Source organism: Miniopterus natalensis, chromosome 1 (genome assembly GCF_054644295.1).
Source record: "Miniopterus natalensis isolate mMinNat1 chromosome 1, mMinNat1.hap1, whole genome shotgun sequence".
Classification (NCBI taxonomy): Eukaryota; Metazoa; Chordata; class Mammalia; order Chiroptera; family Miniopteridae; genus Miniopterus; species Miniopterus natalensis.
Window position 1 is genome coordinate 132,804,092 of NC_142081.1, and position 19,032 is coordinate 132,823,123.

At 45.0% G+C, this 19,032-nt stretch overlaps 1 protein-coding gene across 1 annotated transcript in view; it reads right to left on the reverse strand.

Moving 5' to 3' along the window:
* PFKP (phosphofructokinase, platelet) overlaps positions 1–19,032 on the reverse strand; it is a 62,016-nt gene that overhangs the window by 35,480 nt on the left and 7,504 nt on the right. Inside the window, exon 2 of the mRNA XM_087826004.1 lies at positions 13,801–13,874. Coding sequence (XP_087682130.1) covers positions 13,801–13,874 — 74 coding nt within the window. The remainder of the gene's footprint in view (positions 1–13,800; positions 13,875–19,032) is intronic.

Consider the following 19,032-nt stretch of genomic DNA (forward strand, 5'->3'; position numbering starts at 1 on the left):
CCAAGACATTTACCCTTAAAAAGAAATAGGCCACCCAGCCAGAGTGGCTCAGCAGTTGAGCATTGACCTATAATCCAGGAGATTGTGGTTTAACTCTGTCAGGGCACATGACCGCAACAGTTGCGGGCTTGATCCCAAGTGGGGGGTGTGCAGGAGGCAGCCGATCAATGACTCATCATTGATGTTTCTATCTCTCTCCCTCTCCCTGAAATCAATAAAGACATTAAAAGAAAAAAAGAAAAAAAAAAAGGAATAGGCCTTAACCATTTAGTAAGGCTTATCATAATAGCCTATTATTGTGAATTCAGGTCCCCTACCTGGTGAAAGCCAAGAGGAAATAAAAAAGAAATAAAGAGCCCTGGCTGGCATCCATAGTGGTTAGTGTCGGTCTGCAGACTGAAGGGTGGCGGGTTTGATTCGCAGTCAAGGGCAGGTACCTAGGTTGCAGGTTTGTTCCCCGGTGTGCGAGAGGCAACCAATTGATGTGTCTCTCTCACAGTGATGTTTCTCTCTCTCTTACCCCTTCCCTCCCTTCCACTCTCTCTAAAAAAAATCATTGGAAAAAATATCCTCAGGTGAGAATTAACAAAAAAAAGGAATAAGTGCCCATTGAGTATAGAGCCTTGTGCATAAATTAATAGTGCAGGCATCTAGATGATTAATTTGTATACTTATACATGTAAAATTCCTATTAATATATTAGTATATTATGATATTTATGATGAAATACTCTATATTATATATAACACTTTATTATACACATGCACATATATGTAATCACATTTATGTTATATAGTATAAAATATATAATTATGTTTATTAATTATGCATGTATAATATAGAATTATAATATATAATTATTAATGTATATTATAATTATGCATTATCACATATTATTAGATAATATATTGTATTCTATATAAAAATACATTCTAATACATACATATATGTATGTGCATGTGTCCACAGTCTAGTGTTATATATACACATATGTCATACATGTGACAAACAGGAAAAGGAAAACCAGCATGAAATGACACAGAACAAAGAGAAGTTGGGAGCAGGTTTGCCTTGGAGCGGCAGGTGTCTCTGCAGGCTGTGGTGACTGAGGCCCGGGCCCCTGGCCCCTGGCCCCTGCTGGCCCTGCTGCCCCCAGCCCCCAGAACAGGCTAGTTCAGGTGGCCCACAGCCCGCCCGCTATCTGCAAGAAGCAGCCATGGAGTTTCTTCCAAACACACCTCTTCCAACTTTAAGGCTCTCTTCTAGCTCTCTGCTCCCATCCCCCTTTTTGTGTAAGCCTCACTGTGCGCAGTTTTAGTCTACCTATTTAAAGCATGGAGACAGTGTGGCTGTCACTGTGGACGGCGTGGTGATAAGCAAGACTGTGACTGGACCCAGGCCCCTCTGGGAGGGGAGCACTTATCAGAGCCACTATTTATGCTGCCTCCTGGTATGTGAGTGACCTCAGGAACTGAGGCTGCTCCAGGACCAAATGCAAATCCAAGCTCCCTTCTCCTTCTGAGTGATGCCCAGGGGTCTTATTTCAACAGAATATTAAAAATAGATGATCGATAGACAGACAGATAGATAGGTAGATAGATAATAGATGGTTGATAGGTGAATGATGGATGATAGATGATGGACAGATACCTAGATGACAGAGAGATAGATAGATGAGGGATGAATAGATAATAAACATATGACAGATGATGAATGGACAGATAATAGGTGAGATAGATGATATATAGAAAATTGAGAGAGAGAGAGAGACGGGGTGGCGAGGGGGGCAGAATATCTAGTCTTAGGGCTGCCATTTGAATTGCTTCTGTCACCCCCACACTCCCAGGTCTCTGTTAAGAGTGCCTGTCACTGCAGCACTGCACAGCACGCCATTCTGAAGGCAGGAGACCATTAGGAAGAGACTGCGCTCCGGGGCAGTGCCGACTGCTGGCCTCGCTGCCGTGAAGCTTGGGAGGCAGGGAGGCACACGTGAGCGGGCCTGTGGCCCAGGTCCAAGTTTCAGATGCTCAACCCCTGCGCTGAAACAAGCCCTCAGAGAGGGATGATGTTTTATCGCCCAAACCTGTGTACTTCTGAGGAGAGAAACTATTACCATTAATTAGGCCAGAACAGCAGGAATCAACCAGATGTTCCTGGGCAGAGAGGAAGGAAAACCAACTAACTGTACAAACCGCAGGCTCTGACAGAAGAGAGAGGGGAGACCTCCCAGCCCACGCCAACAGCCACTGCGGCAGTTTCTCTACGTTCACGTGTTAGGTAGCTAATCACGTTTTAGGTAACTAAGCAGATAAAGGAAGAGAGCCTACAGGGATGACACATGTTGCTGACGATCCTGAGCCTGGGCAGGCTGCCGGAATCAGCTTCCAGATTATCCTGGGACACGTGCTCCCTGTCAGACGCCAACGGACGGGCTGACGCTTAGCACATGCCACCCTGGGAGTGGCAAAACCTCTTCCCCTTCTTATGCCTCAGAAGTGAAATACTGGTTCAGTAGAAAACATTTAGAAATCCTTTTTGTTTTCAGAGTTAGAACATGGAAAACAGTTTCACAGACCATAACAAAAGTAAAATGTTCCCCAGACATATTTGATTATTTCGTGTGGCACAGACACGTGTGGCAAAGCAAGCGATCCAGGAGGAGAAGGCGGGCTTCCTGATGACTGCAGGCAGCGCCCTCCTTCCTGCACACGGGGCCAGGCTGGGGAAATGACTCACCTTCCATTGGCAAAGCCGTTCAACTCACGTAACATTTGAAAAATAACTACCAGCCGCAGTTTGGGGCAGTTTTTTTATGAGGAAGATGTTACTGAATTAGGAAAACTGATTTTACCCAAATGTACCGTCATTTATACAATTCAGGTAAGCTTCCTCTAGTGAAGCCTCCTTGGAAGGCTGAACACTGATTCCAACACGGCCAGAGCCCAAGGCATCTTCTAAAATTCTGTGGAATTTGCCTTCAGAGTCAGATCTATGACTCACGTAAGAAAAACAAACCATAAAAATTTTAAAGCCACGCTTAGTATTTGAGCTAAAGTAACACTACGTTTCTTATTGGTCCTAATGCATAGGATGAACCCAAGTGCCCCTTAGCCAGATGTATCAAATCCATTGTCCCACAGAATTTTTTAAATGGAGTCATTTGATCACACTGTGTTCACTTTGACTTGTGTTTTCAGACACCTGTTAAATCCATTCTAAAAAAGAGCTTGTCCATCTGTGGGTGGCGTTCTCTTATAAGAGACCTGTGTGTTGTTTGTTTTTTGAATTGAAGGCCCAGAGGGAAGCTACAGCCTCATGCTACTGCAGAGATTTTTTTTCCCCTTCAGGACGTGTCTGTTCTAGGCGTCCACATGTCTTGTCATCTCTGCAGTGTTTTTTCCAAATCATATTTCCTGCATTCTCCAGGCAATAACTCACTGTTTAAATGGCAAATACTCCAACCACCACAATTATTTTCTAGATATTGTTATCACCAGCATTCAGAGACTTCTCCAGGGGTTTTGCTGCTTCTAAGTATATATGTATTTTTGTTTCCTGTAGGAATAAGGTTTTCCTGGTTTATTCCTTAATAAACTGCAGTATTTCACTTATAGAACTTGAGAGCAAGCATGTGGAGAGGTTGGTTCTGAACCACTCTCAAGTGTCAGATGCAGTAAATGCCACCTTGCACAACTAGGTGTGCGTAAAAACGAAGCGGGCCAAGGTTCTCCATTTTCAAAGTTTAGGATTTATGAGTTCACTTTGTCCACAGGAGACTCATATGTGGAACCTCCGATCACACAATTCCTCTCTCCCCACCCAGAGCCTACGGAATCCCACCAGGTTCTAAGGGAATGAACGCTCTGGTCATTGATTTCATGACTTCAGGGAAGATGGCTGTATAGCCTTTGGATTTGTCCTTGGTGAGATTCATCAACTCCAAAATCCTAGAACAGGTTAGAACTTGTTAGCACTTCCCTATGCTTGTGGAAACATGGGAATAAACAGACATGTCTTATCTATCCTGCTGGCATTCCTGGTTTTCTTGAATCTACAGCTAACAATGCACAATGGCAGGGAAGTCATAAAACTGAAAGCCACAGCAGGATGGAGCCAGTCCCCAGTCACCTCACAGTAAAGTACTTAATCAGCCCCATGGGGATAAGGCGGGGGGGGGGGGGGGGGGGGGGGGGGGGGGGGGGGGGGGGGCAGGCACAGGCAGGGGAGGGAGATGATCACTTCTGCAATTTGAACACTAACATGTTGACAGTCACTAGATATAGTCTGAAGTCAAGAGCACCGTGCTGATGGTGTGAGGACCAGGCCACAGATCCCACAGGAAGTGTCTAGCTGGGAGCTTTGCGCTGTCATTGATAGTGTTCATTGTTCCAGGTGTGCATCAGCCAACATCCCCATGGAAAGGGAGGGAATGCAGGGACCGAGGTCACCTGCCTTTCATGAATTAGCTTAGGACACTCAACCCACCTTGTCCTGTGCGTGCATGGCCAGGGTGGGCCCGGGCCTGGTGGAATTTAGCATAAACATCTACCCTTCAGTTGCCAGAGAGACACTGAACTGGACACTGGAGCATCACTGTGCCTATTTTTAGACAGACATTTGGTGGTTAAGTAGCTTTGCCTGTAAGGAAGTTAAAATGCAGAAACAGTTATGTGTAAAACCTCCAGGAGAGGAGACAGTGTGATGCTTGTCACCTAGCTTGGCCTTCAGGGAACTGTTGAGGGAGGTGAAGATGGTGATAGGAGGGGTGAGAAAAGAATGGCAACACCAGATGAATCCCCAAACTTCAGCACTGACATTCTCAGTCCCTGTTCTCAGTCCCTTCAGGGAACATCAGCACCCGTCTCTGCCCGCATGGTCCAAGACACAGGTGGAACCCGGATCCGCAGCACCCACAGGGAGAAGTGCCTGACATGAGTCTCCCAGTGCTGCCCTTCTTGGAAAAGGCTGAGGTTTTTCCTGTTGCTGCTTTTTTGTTTGGACACAATATAACATTTCTCACTTCAATAGCTGCGACAGCAGCCCTCGCCGGTGTGGCTCGGTTAATTGGATCATTGTTTGTATACTGAAAGGTTGCAGGCTCAGTTCCCGGCCTGGGCGCAAACCGAGGCTGCGTGTTTCATTCCTGGTGGGGTGCCTATGGGGGGCAACTGATAGGTGCTTCCCTCTCACATGGATGTCTTTCTATTTCTCTCTCTCTCCCTCCCTCTCCCTTCCTCTCTCTCTAAAATCAATAAAAAACATATCCTCGGGTAAAGATTAAAAATAAAGTAAATAAAATAACAATAAAAACTGTGACAGCAGGTGGTTCCTCATATCTGAGAAGAAAAGTAATGAGCCAAATGGCAAACAGACGGTTTCTGTTAGGAAGGGGGAAATGATACCAATCTGTTAACTGACAATTAAAGCTTATTTATTAGTGTGTTAAGTCAGGCCATGCGGCTCAGGGTCCCAGCCCAGCGCAGCCTGGATTAAGTGTGGTCATTCAAGCTTGCAACAAAGGAAGGGAGGGAAAAGGGAGGGGGGGGGAGAGAGAGGGAGAGAGAAGGGAGAGCGAGAGGGAGAGAGAAAGGAAGAAGGCAAAGCAGTCTTCGGAGAGCCCCAGCAAGAAAGCCACTGGCTCACTGAGCGAGGCCCTGGGCACCTGGAGCAGCCTGTGAAAACCAGACTACTACCCCCTGAGGCTCTTCTAATGCCCTTACCCTTTAACAGTGGGAAGTCCTGACTCTCTAACATGCAGGATGCCTTATTTTAACCCCAAAAAGAGCAGCTGCTGAAAGTGACTGACGTTGTTTCTACCCTTTCTTCTACCCAATGCACTGAGTGCAGTGGCACTGCTGACCCTGTCAAACGAGGTCCCTGAGCAGCGCCCAGCTGTCGAGAGGTATTTCACAGAGGGAAGGCTTTTCTGTGAGTCACATCTACGGAGCTGTAATGATAATGATTTTTCTAGTCTGTAGAAAAACCTTTAGCTAATGGGATTCTGAACCAGGCATTACACTAAATTACAACCAGCCAACTGTTCCTACAGCCAAGACAGCGCCAGCCGGTAGCTGAGGGCTCTCCCACCCTGTCTGTCAGGTCCACCTAGGCCCAGGGCAGGCCGCCCCAGTGCAGCCTTTTGCAAAAGCATGTGATGTACTTGCCATCACTGTCTGCAAGAAGCTAAAGGCACTTACTTGTATGTTTCTAAGGGGAAAAGGTCCTGGTCTGAGAGGAAAACAAATCAACGACTGGCTCAGTTAAGTGGAAAGAACGGGTTAACCGCACCCCACCCCGCCCGTCCCTAAACAGTCCCAAGGGCTCTGCAGGCAGCATACATAATGTTGCCCCAGATTCACTGCGTGCCTAGCCAGACAGAACAAATCTGGTGCCAGACTCCAGCAGAAACACTCATGTTTTCCGATCAATACACTTCCCACACATTTTCTGCTCCAGGAAAAACCCCAAGCCCCTTCATATCAATAATTAATCCTGACCTGTTTCGCTGTTTTGGTATGTGGGTCACCTTAAAAACTCTAGGTGGACTTAAAAACTAGTCTATAAATGGCCCTGGCCAGGTGGCTCAGTTGGTTGAAGCGTCTCATACCTTACAGCAAAAGGTTGCGGGTTCGATCTCCCGGTCAGGGCACTCATGGGAGGAACCAATCAGTGTTTCTCTCTCTCTCTCCCTCCTTCTCTCTTTAAAATCAATAAACACATCCTTGGGTAAGGATATAAAAAACAAAAACAAACAAACAAAAAACTTGATTATAAATGGACAGACATGTTGGATAAGTTACTAAATGATGTTTTTAAAGACAAACCAAACGTGTCCTAAGTTTGAGGCCAAATAGGTCTGGGGCAGTGAGTGGCCTCCAAGGAGGAAGAGTTGGCTCCCCAGGGACACCGGCCGGTGTCTGGAGACATTCCTGTCACTGCTGTGAGGTAGGGGGTGGCCCTGGTTCCTTGTGGGTAGAGGAAGGGATGCTCTAAGCAACCTGCACTGCGCAGGACCCCCCCCCCAACACACACACACAAACCCTCCCATCACCCCCTCCAAATGCCAATAGCGCCATGGTGTGTGGTGTAGAAGGGAACCCTGTCCATCAGGGTAGGACCTAGACAGCAGAACATGTGAACACATCTGCAGTTCTGAGAAGGTCTTAGAGAAGTGAATTCAGTTCAGAGTCCCTATGCCCCTGATTCTATGCCTGGAGTCAAAGGAATACACATCATTACACCCCCACCCAGCAGTCCCACAGCCCCATTTGCCCAGCTTGTGCTCAAAGCTTTCCAAGTGCAGGAAGGGCGAATATGATTTTCACTAGACAGATGAGGAAAGAGGGCCAGAAAGGTTCATTTATTTATCCCTTACCACTGGCATATGTATATAGGTTCGTAATAACTTCCCCAAACTCGTAGGGTGGGAGATGTGCCAGAATTGGAATCCTGAGCACCACAGATGATATAGTATATGTGAGCTGGCACTGTCAAGAGCAGGACACCCATTTGGGGGACAGTTACTGGAGTGGGCAAGAGAGGATTGCATGCAGCATCACCAAGGTTTGTCACCCAAATGACTTAGAAAAAAACTGGCAGATTTAGACATTTTTGGATTTCAGAATAGCAGATACATCTGTCATGGAGAAATGATGACACCCCAAATTATTTCAATTCAATGAGATAATACTGATCACCAGTGCAAAATACTGTGGGTCTGAGCAGGGACTGAGTGAGCCCCAGGTAGGGCGGACACTAAGAAACCCTTCTGCTCACTAGAATTTCTTTTTAAGGGTGGGGGGATGGGTGTCATGAGAAGCATTGCATCATCTCCAGACGGGTGATTTCAGTTCAGATGCCTCTGTCTGCAAGCTGTTCCCTTTCCCCTCCATATCCAAGAACGTCAGAGGCCAGATCACTCCTAGTGCCAAGTCACACATCTCAGTGGTACACCCTGAGATGTCAAAGGTGCCAATTACCAATAAAACAGTTGTATGAAAATTAGAATCATCCTAACACAGCTCCACACAAGAATTCTCTATGGCAGCTTCCTAATGGAGAAACTGTATAAGTTTCCTGTATTTTCCTAACAGAGATGGATCTGCTCAGACTCTAGTCCTCACTGCCTGCCTGCTGGAAGGGGCAGGAAGCAGAGCTCCCGGCCTTCAGAAAGGACCTGAAGAGTGCAGCCCCCAAAAGTCATAGGAGGAAGACCCTTTTACCTATGAGGGAAGTAAACTCTTTAGCCCACCTCTCCCAGTTGAGAATAGAGAGAATAACCTCCTTTTCTATGTCAAGACTCCTCCAAAGGAGCTCAAAGATTCGTAGGAATAGGCACACCTGATGATGTGCTCCATCTCAATTCTTTCAGTTTGAAATGTGTGAGTCTGGTAGGTACAGGTCGGAATACATCTTAATATCCCCAGAACACAGAGAGACAACCTCAGGACAGATGCCAAACAAAATAAAATAAAAAACAGATTTCCGGTCAAGATGGCAAAGTAAATGCTGTGCTTGCCTCCTCCCATGACCATATCATAATACAACTAAATTACAGAAAAACCACCCTTGAGAACGACCTGAAGTCTAGCTGAAAAGAAGGCCTATAACTAAGGATTTAAAGAAGCTACATCAAGACTGGTAGGAAGGGTAGAGATGCGAAACAGGCTGGTCCCACACTCGTGTGTGGGGATTAAGAATTGGGTGGGATATCTTGGCTGTGGAGGTCCCCCCTGAGGAGTGAGGGGTCCCAGGCCCCCCTAACCATGGGCTGAGGAGGCCTGGGACCCCTCACTCCTCAGGGGGGACCTCCACAGCCAAGGGACCCCTAACCCAGGCCCCCAGCTCATGGTTAGTGCTAGGAAGAGAAGTCCCCATTACTTCTGGCTCTGAAAACCAGTGGAGAATGAAAGAACATCTCCCAAATGAAAAAACAGGCCATAACTCCAGAAAAAACTAAGTGAAATGGAGGCAAGCAATCTATCAGATGCAGTTGAACATGGTTATAAGGATAGTCAATGAACTTAGTGGTAAACTCAGTGAGAATTTACACAAGGAGCTAGAAACCATAAAAAAAGTCAGAAATGAAGAATGCAATAACTGAAATGAAGAATACATTAGAGGGAAGCCACAGCAGGTTAGATGAAGCAGAGAACAAGGTATTGGAAAACACCCCATCAGAACAACAAAGGGAACAAAAATTTTTTTAAATGAGGAAAGTTTATGGGACCTTTGGGACAACATCAAGCATAAAACTATAAGACAGTGAAGAACAAAACTGAAGAAGATACAAATAAATGGAAGCATATACTGTGTTCATGGACAGGAAGAATTAAGATTGTTAAAATGTCCATACTACCCAGAGCAATCCACAGATTCAATACTACCCCTATCAAAACACCAATGGCATTATTCACAGAACTAGAACAAATAATCCTAAAATTTATATGGAACCACAAAAGACCCTGAATAGCAAAAGCGTTCTTGAGAAAGAAGAACAAAGTTGGACATATCCCATTCCCTGATATTAAACTATACAAGGCTATAGTCATCAAAACAGCATGGTACTGGTATAAAAACAGACATGTAAATCAAAGGAGCAGAATAGGGAGCCCCAAAATAAACCCACACCTATACAGTTAATTAATCTATGACAAAGAAGGCAAGACTACACAATGGGGTAAAGACAGTCTCTTCAATAAATGATGTTGGGAAAACTGGACAGATACATGCAAAAAATGAAACAGAACACTTTCTTACACCATATAGTCATGGGAAGCACTCACAGCAAGTTTATTGTTATAAACTCAAAATGTATTAAAGACTTAAATGTAAGATCCAAAACCATAAAACTATAGACGAAAAGTCCAAGATGAAAATGAAGGCAGTAAACTCTTTGACATTGCTCTTAACAATATTTTTTTGCATATGTCTCTTCAGGCAAAGAAAACAAAAGAAAAAAACAAATGGGATTGCAAAGTTTTTCAGAGCAAAGGAAATTATCAACGAAACAAAAAGACAACCTACTAAATGGAAGAAGATATTCACCAGTGATACATCTGGTAAGGGGCTAATATCCAAAATATATAAGGAATTCATACTAACATCCAAAACACAAACAATCCAATTAAAAAATGGGCAGAAGACTTGAATAGACTCTTCTCCAAAGAGGACATGCAGATGGCCAATAGGCATGAAAAGATGCTCAATGTCAATAATCAGAAAAATGCAAATCAAAACTACAATGACATACCACCTAACACCTGTCAGAATAGCTATCATCAATATATCAACAAGCATTGATGAGGATGGGAAGAAAAGGGAACCCTTGTGCACTGTTGGGAATGTAAATTGGTGGTCACTATGGAAAAGAGTATGGAGGTTCTTCAAAAAGCTAAATATAGAACTACCATATGATCCAGCAATTTCACTTTAGGGTATTTACCCAAAGAAACCTGAAAAGACATATGCACTCCTATGTTCATTGCAGCATTATTTACAATAGCCAAGATATAGAAGAAACCTAAGTGTCCATTAATAGAGAAATGGATAAGATGTGGTACATGGGGGATAAATGGCGATGGAAGGAGACTTGGCTTGGGGTGGTGAACACACAACACAATATACAATGATGTATTATAGAATTGTACATCTGAGACCTATATAATTTTATTAACCAGTCACCCCAATAATTCAATAAAAATTAAAAATTAAAATTTAAAAGATGTGGTATATATATATATATATATATATATATATATATAGTGGAATATTACTCAGCCATAAAAAATGAAATCTTGCCATCTGTGACAACATGGATGGACCTAGAGGGTATTACACTAAGCGAAGTAAGTCAGACAGAGAAAGACAAATACCATATGATTTGATGTATATGTGGAACCTAAAAAACAAAATAAATGAACAAACAAAACAAAAACAAATTCATAAATACAAATTCATAAATTCATCAAAACCATTTTGATGGTTGTGGATAGGAGGCAGGCTGGGCGGTGGGTGAAAAAGATGAAGGGATTAAGAAATACAAATTGCCAGTTATAAAAATGTACACAGAGATGTCAAGTACAGCAAGGGAATAATATTGTAATAACTATGCATCGTGTCAGTTTGTAATAGATTTATCAGGGTGATCATGTTTAAGTTATATAACTGTCTAACCACCATGTTGTACACCTGAAACTAATATTTTATGTCAATTGTAATTGAAAAAAATTTTTAATTTCAAAAATCACACACACACACACACACGACAACAAAACTCTTAAATCTGAGGAGGACTTGAAGATAACCAGTGACTTTGTCAGTTTCAGTACCCAAACATTCAACAGGCATACACCATCAGCCCCAGCCGCACCAAGGATACCGCCATTCACACCAAGTACAGATTTGGCCCTTGGTTTAGTGCAGGGTTCTGGACCTCAGAATTACTGACACTTAGGCAAGATAATTCCTTGTTGGGGGCCTGTTCTGTGCATTGTGGGATGTTGAGCAGCATCCCTGGCCTCCATCCCCTAGATGCCAGTAGCACCTCCCCAATAATGGGATAATCAAAATGTCTCCAGACATTAATGTCTTTGGGGGGGTTGATGTGGGATTCGAGCTGTCTTCCCAGCCCTGCCATGATGAATAGTGACACGGGGAAGGTGAACTGTCCATGAGGACGAGCCAATTCCTTTAACTATGAAATAACTGAAATGACTTCCTTCCCTGCACACACCGCAAAGTCATCACAAAGACCAAGTGCATCTCTGTGGTGCGGGATCTTCACCTCAGCTTGGCTGCAGCATCACCTGGGAGGGTCACAAAAATGGAAGGAGCCAGCAGCCAGTAAAATCAAAGCTTCCCAGGGGAACATGCGGGACACACAAGTCTAAGTGAATTCATCTTCATGGAAGCTGAAAACATTTTGTTAATTATAACAGAACCTGACCTGAGGCTGCTCCAACCCCCAAGAGATTCTTAAAACCATGTTCATGTGTTAGGAACTGCCATCAGGCTAGGTGTGGTGTTTTCTCTCAAGTTCAAAGGCAGAATGCAATGCCCTCTCCTCCCTCAAATAAACTAAAGGGCAGAGGAAGCCGTGCACATGCATACATGCTCCTCAGCAGAAGCAGAACAGTCATCAGAGTGCAAACGCAAACATCAAAGTGGTGAGCATGGCCCTGGGTCTAATGTGCTCATTCCACATCACTGAACAGGGGACAGCAGCTGCCGGGCCGGGCCGGGCCGGGCGGAGCCCAGGACAGACATTCCCAAGGGCAATTTGACCCTAAATACATCCAAATGGAAAATGACAGAAAAACAGTCTGGGACTGCTTTGATTGGACCCATCATTTTAACACTGCCCAAATCAGACGAATACAACCCTAAGCCCACAGAACCACAATGTAAAAAAGCAAACCAAAGCACAGTAGAAATCATCTTTGCAGCAAACAATAAGCAAATGGTTATTTAGGCCAATGAGCAAAGACCATGAAAGGCCACATCACGAAAGGAGAAACTGACTTTAGTAAACAGCCCCGGAACCAGTGCCAGCTCCGGCGAGTCAGACGAGGGCCACACACACAAAACTGGTGGGTTTAGCGCCGCTTTTGGGTGCAGCGTCGGGGTGCAGGGTGGGCTGGAAGAAGTTTCAGAAGTCACTAGTGAGTTACATCGAGACCTATTATAAGGGCCATGTCTTCTAACTCAGTCAGTGCCTTGGGATCACAATAATAACACAAGGTATAGAAGAGCCTCACATATTAATATGGATCTTGCCGTGTTATGATAGTCGATAAATGGGCAAATGACCTAAATAGTCCAGTGGTTGGCAATGGAATGACCCAGTAAATAAAAGGTCAGGTAAATGTTGAGACATCAATGTGATAGAATATTATATAGACATTTAAAGCAATAGTTGTGGGATGTATGTGGTATATAGAAAACCATCATAATGTAATGGCAGGTAGGAAACATAATACACAAAATACATGTGCTGTAATTTTAGCAATGTACATATTTCCTTCCAGTCTTTCCTATATATAATACTGGGAGGAATTGGTATCAAATACTAACAGTGATCCTGAAGGAATTAAGTCCTTTAAAAATATATTCTCTTCTTTCCTTTTTATAAGCTTTATTACATTTTATAAATTTAAAATCTAAATATAAATTATATTTTTGCTAGTAGTTTTAAACTAAATCATGTGGCCCAAACCATATCGGTACCTTGCCCCCAAAACCCTATTCACTTCTAAATGGCCAGGACCTCAAACGTAGCAGATAAGGGGCCGGGACTGCTGTTGGATTTCAGACTTCTCATTTTGAAGTAAATGGATACACAGATCCTAGGGAGGTGGTCTGGGTTATACATTAATGATGAAAAGCTCAAGGTGGCCCCTTTTTCCCATTTATCTCAAGTTTATTCAAATTCAACCCCATTTTAAGTGACTGTATCATTTCTATAAGAAATGAGAGCTACAAATAAGTAAAACCAGTTTGAGATCATTAATCCTGCAAGACCAGCTGACATCAAAATAGCATTTTGTGTCCATCTCATCTCCTTCCACCTCTGGCTCCCTAACACAGATCTCACAGAGGGGCATCTGGCCCAGGGAGCACGGCCTCCCAGGTAAGCTCTGGTGGGACCTGGGATCCCCTGCTGGCCCCTGAGCACGCTGTCACCGCTGACCCTGGGTTGGGGTCAGCAGGGCTCGACACGGCAGGCATGAGCGCCCTGGGTGAGGTTGAGGCAGGGATGCCTGATGGTCAGAGAAAGCAGGACTGTCATGCAGCACTGACCTCGTAGATGAAGTACACCTTGGCCCCCACGTAGATCCCCATGCGCACAACAGCGCGGACCGCAGCATTCATACCTGGAAAGGACAGGACAGCAGTTACAGGGGAGAGCAGGCATGCGGCTGGCCCTGACCCCGGGAAACCTCGACCTCTCAGAAGGCTCCTAGATGAGGGATGGGCTTGACACGTGTCCAGGATTAGTGTCAGCACTGAGAGAAAACCCGAAGCAGAGAGCCCAGCGCTTGTGGGCTCATCCACAGGTGAACGTTGCTGGAGAAGCGCCTGGCACAGGTTTAACTGAGGATAGCTCTGCTCACAGGCTCGGACAGGAGCTGCCTGCTAATTTGCAGGCAGCTCCTTCTAGTTACAAAACAACACAAAGGACAGGTGTATTCATTTATATTAGCCAAATTCAAAGAAAATAGTACTGAAAAGGACCATCGGTCTGTGGTTTGAGGAGGTGAAAAATAGACAATTTCATCACCAGCTACCAGTGTAAAAAAATTTCACCAGTGGCCTTAAGTACAAAACAAGTCACGCAATTTTATGAAAAGAAAAATTAAACCAACGTTATATAAATGACACCTGATCAGGATAAATCTAGGACATTTCCCACACTTTCTCAGAGGACTTCAAGGAAATTAAAGCAGCTTTGTGCAGTGCCTGTGATCGGAGTCTGTTCAACCTCCTGCTCCCGGATGAAGCCCCATCTGAGCAGCCACTGTGCATGGAACCACTGTCCAAAGCTAGTGAACAATCTAGATTTCACACCTGCCAAATTCTGTATCATCACCTTAGCTGACGAGCTAAGGCCAGAAGAGATGTGACAAGTAATGAGGGCCATTCTTTTCCGAGATGATGCTGTCCTGTGCCTCAGAAGGAACAGCAAAGCCTACTCCCCCCAAGCGGCTCCTGGATGCCCAACGGTTCCAATCCACCTCCTTCATAAATTTAAATTTTGGAAACAAAGGTCAGGACTAAGGATGTTGAACATGGACCATTGACTGAGTGATACTTTTGGTGAATAAAAAACATAACAAAAGAAAGGCACTGTGGCTCCAGGAGTACACCCGACGGACACCGAGACTGAGTTTGCACATATTTGTGTGGCAAGCCTGCTCAGAAGATGGTTAAAAATCAAGTTATGTCGAGCCAGTTCTGAAATGCTAGAATAAAGCTGTTGCCTCTGAAAGGTGACAACTTTGAAAGGCTACAATATTCATGTAGCTGAGAAGCCTTGGGGAGGCGGGTACACGTCTTGGAAATAAATGCATGTTTGATATCTATCTACTATCTATGTACATGTGGACATATTTATATTTGGTAGTCTCATTACTTCCCGTTCGAACCTAGTTTATTACACAAAGAATGTGAACAGCCTACTAATTCATTGGTGGTCGTCTCTCCAGTACCTCAAGGCCAGTACTTTAAGATGCAGTATGTTACCCTTCTTTCTTTTTCTTTTTTTTAAAAATATATCTTTATTGATTTCAGAGAGAGGAAAGGAGACGGAGAGAGAGAGAGAAACATCAATGATGAGAGAGTCATTGATTGGCTGGAGCCCGCAACCCAGGCATGTGCCCTGACTGGGAATCGAACCCCGATCGCCTGGATCCTAGGTCGACGCTAAACCTCTGAGCCACGCCCGGCCGGGCATATGTTACCCTTCTTTCTTCCTCCCCCTGTATTCTCTCTTATCTGTTGCTCAAGCTGGATATTACTAATGCTCTCAAGAGCTGTGCCCGTAAATGTCTCCCAACGCTTCCCCTGAAATCTGTTTCCTTCCTCTAACATTATCCTCACTATAGTCAGAATGATTAAAACAGCCTTTTCTCTTTTGTTTATTATACAAGTAATTTATAAGTACATTGTTTTGGTTAAAAAAAATTATAGATTCTGGTACAGGTAAAAGATCAGTGGTTTCCAGGGGTTGGGGGGAAGGAGGGGCAAACAGGCAGAACACGGAGGAGTTTTAGGGCAGTGAAGCTGCTCTGTGAGATGCTGAATACATGTCATTATACATTTGTCCAAACCCACAGAATGTACAAGAGCCCTAATGTCAACTATGGACTCTGGGTGACGATGGCGTGTCCATGCAGGCTCATCAGCTGTAACAAATGTTCCATCTGGTGGGGATGTTCATGATGGGGGAGGCTGTGTGCAGGGGGAGGACAGGGTGAACGTGGGAACTCCATCTTCCCCTCAATTTTGCTGTGAACCTAAAATTGCTCTAAAAAAATAAGGCCTTAACAGCACAACCACAGATCAGGTAGAAGTCTCTCTCCCCCACTTGCCAGCCTGCCCTTGGGGGACAGCATAAAACCGGACTCCTCAGGAAGAGATCTCCTCCCAAAGGGACCATTCCCACCTGCTAAGCCCCCCTGTACGTTCCTCCTTGAACCCCATGCTACAGCTACCTGGCACAACCCCCAGCGCCCAAGGACTGCCCGTGTCCCAGTGTCAGGGCCGCCACAGAGCCCTGTCTCCAACTCCAGGACTGGGCTCCTGCATCCAGGGCGGTTTCCTGACACTTCCCTGCCTGACTCTTCTGGTTCCAGGAAGGAAAGAGATGCCCCGCCCCTGGCTCACACCTGTGTCAGTTTATGGCACTTACAAGCTGACACAACTTCCCTGTTCACAGGGTCAGGTGTGCAAGGAGCCTCCTCCACCCTCAGACCTCAACTGATAAATGAGTCCTTCCCAAAAGGCTCCATGGGTCTAGGCCTGTACTCTACTGAGGCCGCTGTAACTGGTAAATCAACCACCAAAAGCTGAACCGCACCAATGCTTCATCTCCAGGAGATTCCCAGAGTTAACATGCCCCCTTCCCCCTTCCTGAAGCCCTTGTTCCTGAGGGGGTGGGGAAAGGAAGATTTTCCTAAAGGCAGAATAAAAAAAGACAAATTGGGGGGCTTTAGAAGTGGATAAGAAATGGCAGGTGTGAAACTGAGACGGGGGGACGTGATCCAGAGGTGAGCCCAGGGGATCCCCTGTGGGATAAAAGCCTGCCCCAACTCTGACCTCTGTCCCAGGAGGTCTGGACAACCTTCAAGACAGCCCTTTGGCCTCAATCTCACCTGTCTCTTGGTGTGAACCTGTACTCACCAGGAAAATGGCCTGTCGGCCCTCTTCCTGCAGCAGGCCTCCCGTAGGGGCTCCTGCCCGTCACCCCGGGGGGTTTCCTAGGCAAGGGAGGGCCCTGAGCACCACCTTTTCACCAAGCTCCCAGGCAGTGAACTGCACTCTGAGGACCAGGCCCCAGCCTCACAGGCTTTACTCCCTTTTAATTCCTGTGATTTAGTGGAATCAGCTGGCCTTTCCCACAGCTGGGAGCCAGCAGCAGCCTCCTGATTGGGCCTAAGGGGCGTCCTCTGTCTGCTCACAGCCCAGTAGGAGTAACTCAGCATCTGGGCTGATGCACAAGGCAGCCTAGGCTGCAGGGTCCTGGGTGCTCCCGGGGAGATATGGAAGTTGGGCTCTGAGCAGATAAATTGACAGCCACGCCAGCAAAATTAACAAACGGTGAAGCTGGTGTATAAACCTTGGTCTCCATTTTATTTTACTTTAAAAGGTGTCTTAATTCCCTCTAGGTCAATGGCTATGGATTAGAATCACCAAATGGGATGTTAAAAAAAAAAAAAAAAAATGCCTGCAGGGCCTTCACTCCTGTTTGTTGTTTGGGGTGGGGCCTAATAGGTTAGCCAGCTCTCCTTTTCAACAAGGTGCACAGCTGGGACCCAACCTGCTGCAGAGGCTGGGCCCTGCAGGCGCCTGCCTTCCGAGGAGGAAGGGACCCTGGAGGACAAGCATCAAGGAACACAGAAAAAGCCAGTTTTCACCCATGGCCTCTTACACACATGACACGGGATCAAGACACGGGTCCCCTGTATTGGGGTCTGACAGTCTTCTGGGTGAGCAGGGCCAACAGGTTTTGTTTTTGTTTCACAGAGTACTGTCCTGGGGCTCAGGTGTCATCCATGCAGAATACAGGCAGTTTGGGGACCTCTCGCTCTGCTCTCAAGCTGCTCTTTGTAGTAACAGCTCAACATAGTTTGGTCCATTCACTTTGCTTTTGGTAGCCAGACCTGGGAATTAAAACAACTTTCATAATTGTTTCCATGGGACAATGTAATCCTGCTACCAAGTACAAACCTTAATATTTGGAAAGTAATGTCTTCATCATTTGCAAAAATTTAAACCCCAGTCCTCAGGGGATGTACCGTCCTATGACAGGAACCAAAAATAAACCTCAGAAAAAAACTAGAAAGGAGCTAAGTAGGAAGTGTGTAGATAAAATAGAAAGAGTAGATTATTAGATTGTTATCTTGACATTAACAGCTTCTTGCTAAAACATCATGCAGGTAAGCTGGTCACTAAGTAAGTGATTTCTTCCTTGAAGTCAGGGAGTGGGTGGACTGCCCTTTTCCAAATGCTTCCTAAGGTTCAATTCTGGTAAATTCAAACTTTGAGTAATTTATAAGAAACAAAGAATATGTTGATTCTGATAAAAGTAATTGGGATTCATTCTTTTATTTCCTATGTGATCTGAAGAGTATGATAAACCTCCTTATGGGTCCCATTTAGCCACGTTCCCTGCATATTTCTCAGTATTTAGAACCATTTCCTAATTAATTTTAATATTTAACCTCCTTTTTGAAAAATAAAGTCAGGTTGCTCAACTCTCTTACTGGCTTCTTCCTGAATACATGCAGTTTTCATCTTTGTACCAAAGCAAAGTTGTAGGATGTGTTAGAAAACAGCATTAAAACACACCTTGCTAGTAGCTCTTGTTACTACAATTCTCCATAAAGCTTCCCTCTTTGATCATTTAGGAATGGGCAGAAAAAAACAAGTTCTAAGGAGAACTGTGTAAGGATGCTAGCTTCCCCATGAATCAAAGGTACCAAGTGAGGAATCGCCTCCTCCTCATTCACAATCCACATTGCTGGGTCTTGTGTTCAAAGTCAGCAGAAAACTTAGCTAAATCCCTAAGGGGGTTTTTACTCATCCATCCATTTCATCCATTTATTTGTCCATGCATCCAACACACGAGATGCAAAGGGTATCTTCTCTTGGCCAGGCACTGCTGTCTACGTCACTGAGAAATCAGGGGAAGCTGCTGGCCCTGGTGGGGCGCCTTCTGGCTGGTAAACAATAACATGATAATCACATGACACTCGGAGGGTAGAAGAGGGAAGAATAAAATGCAGAGCAAGGCTGGGGACTGGAGTGTGG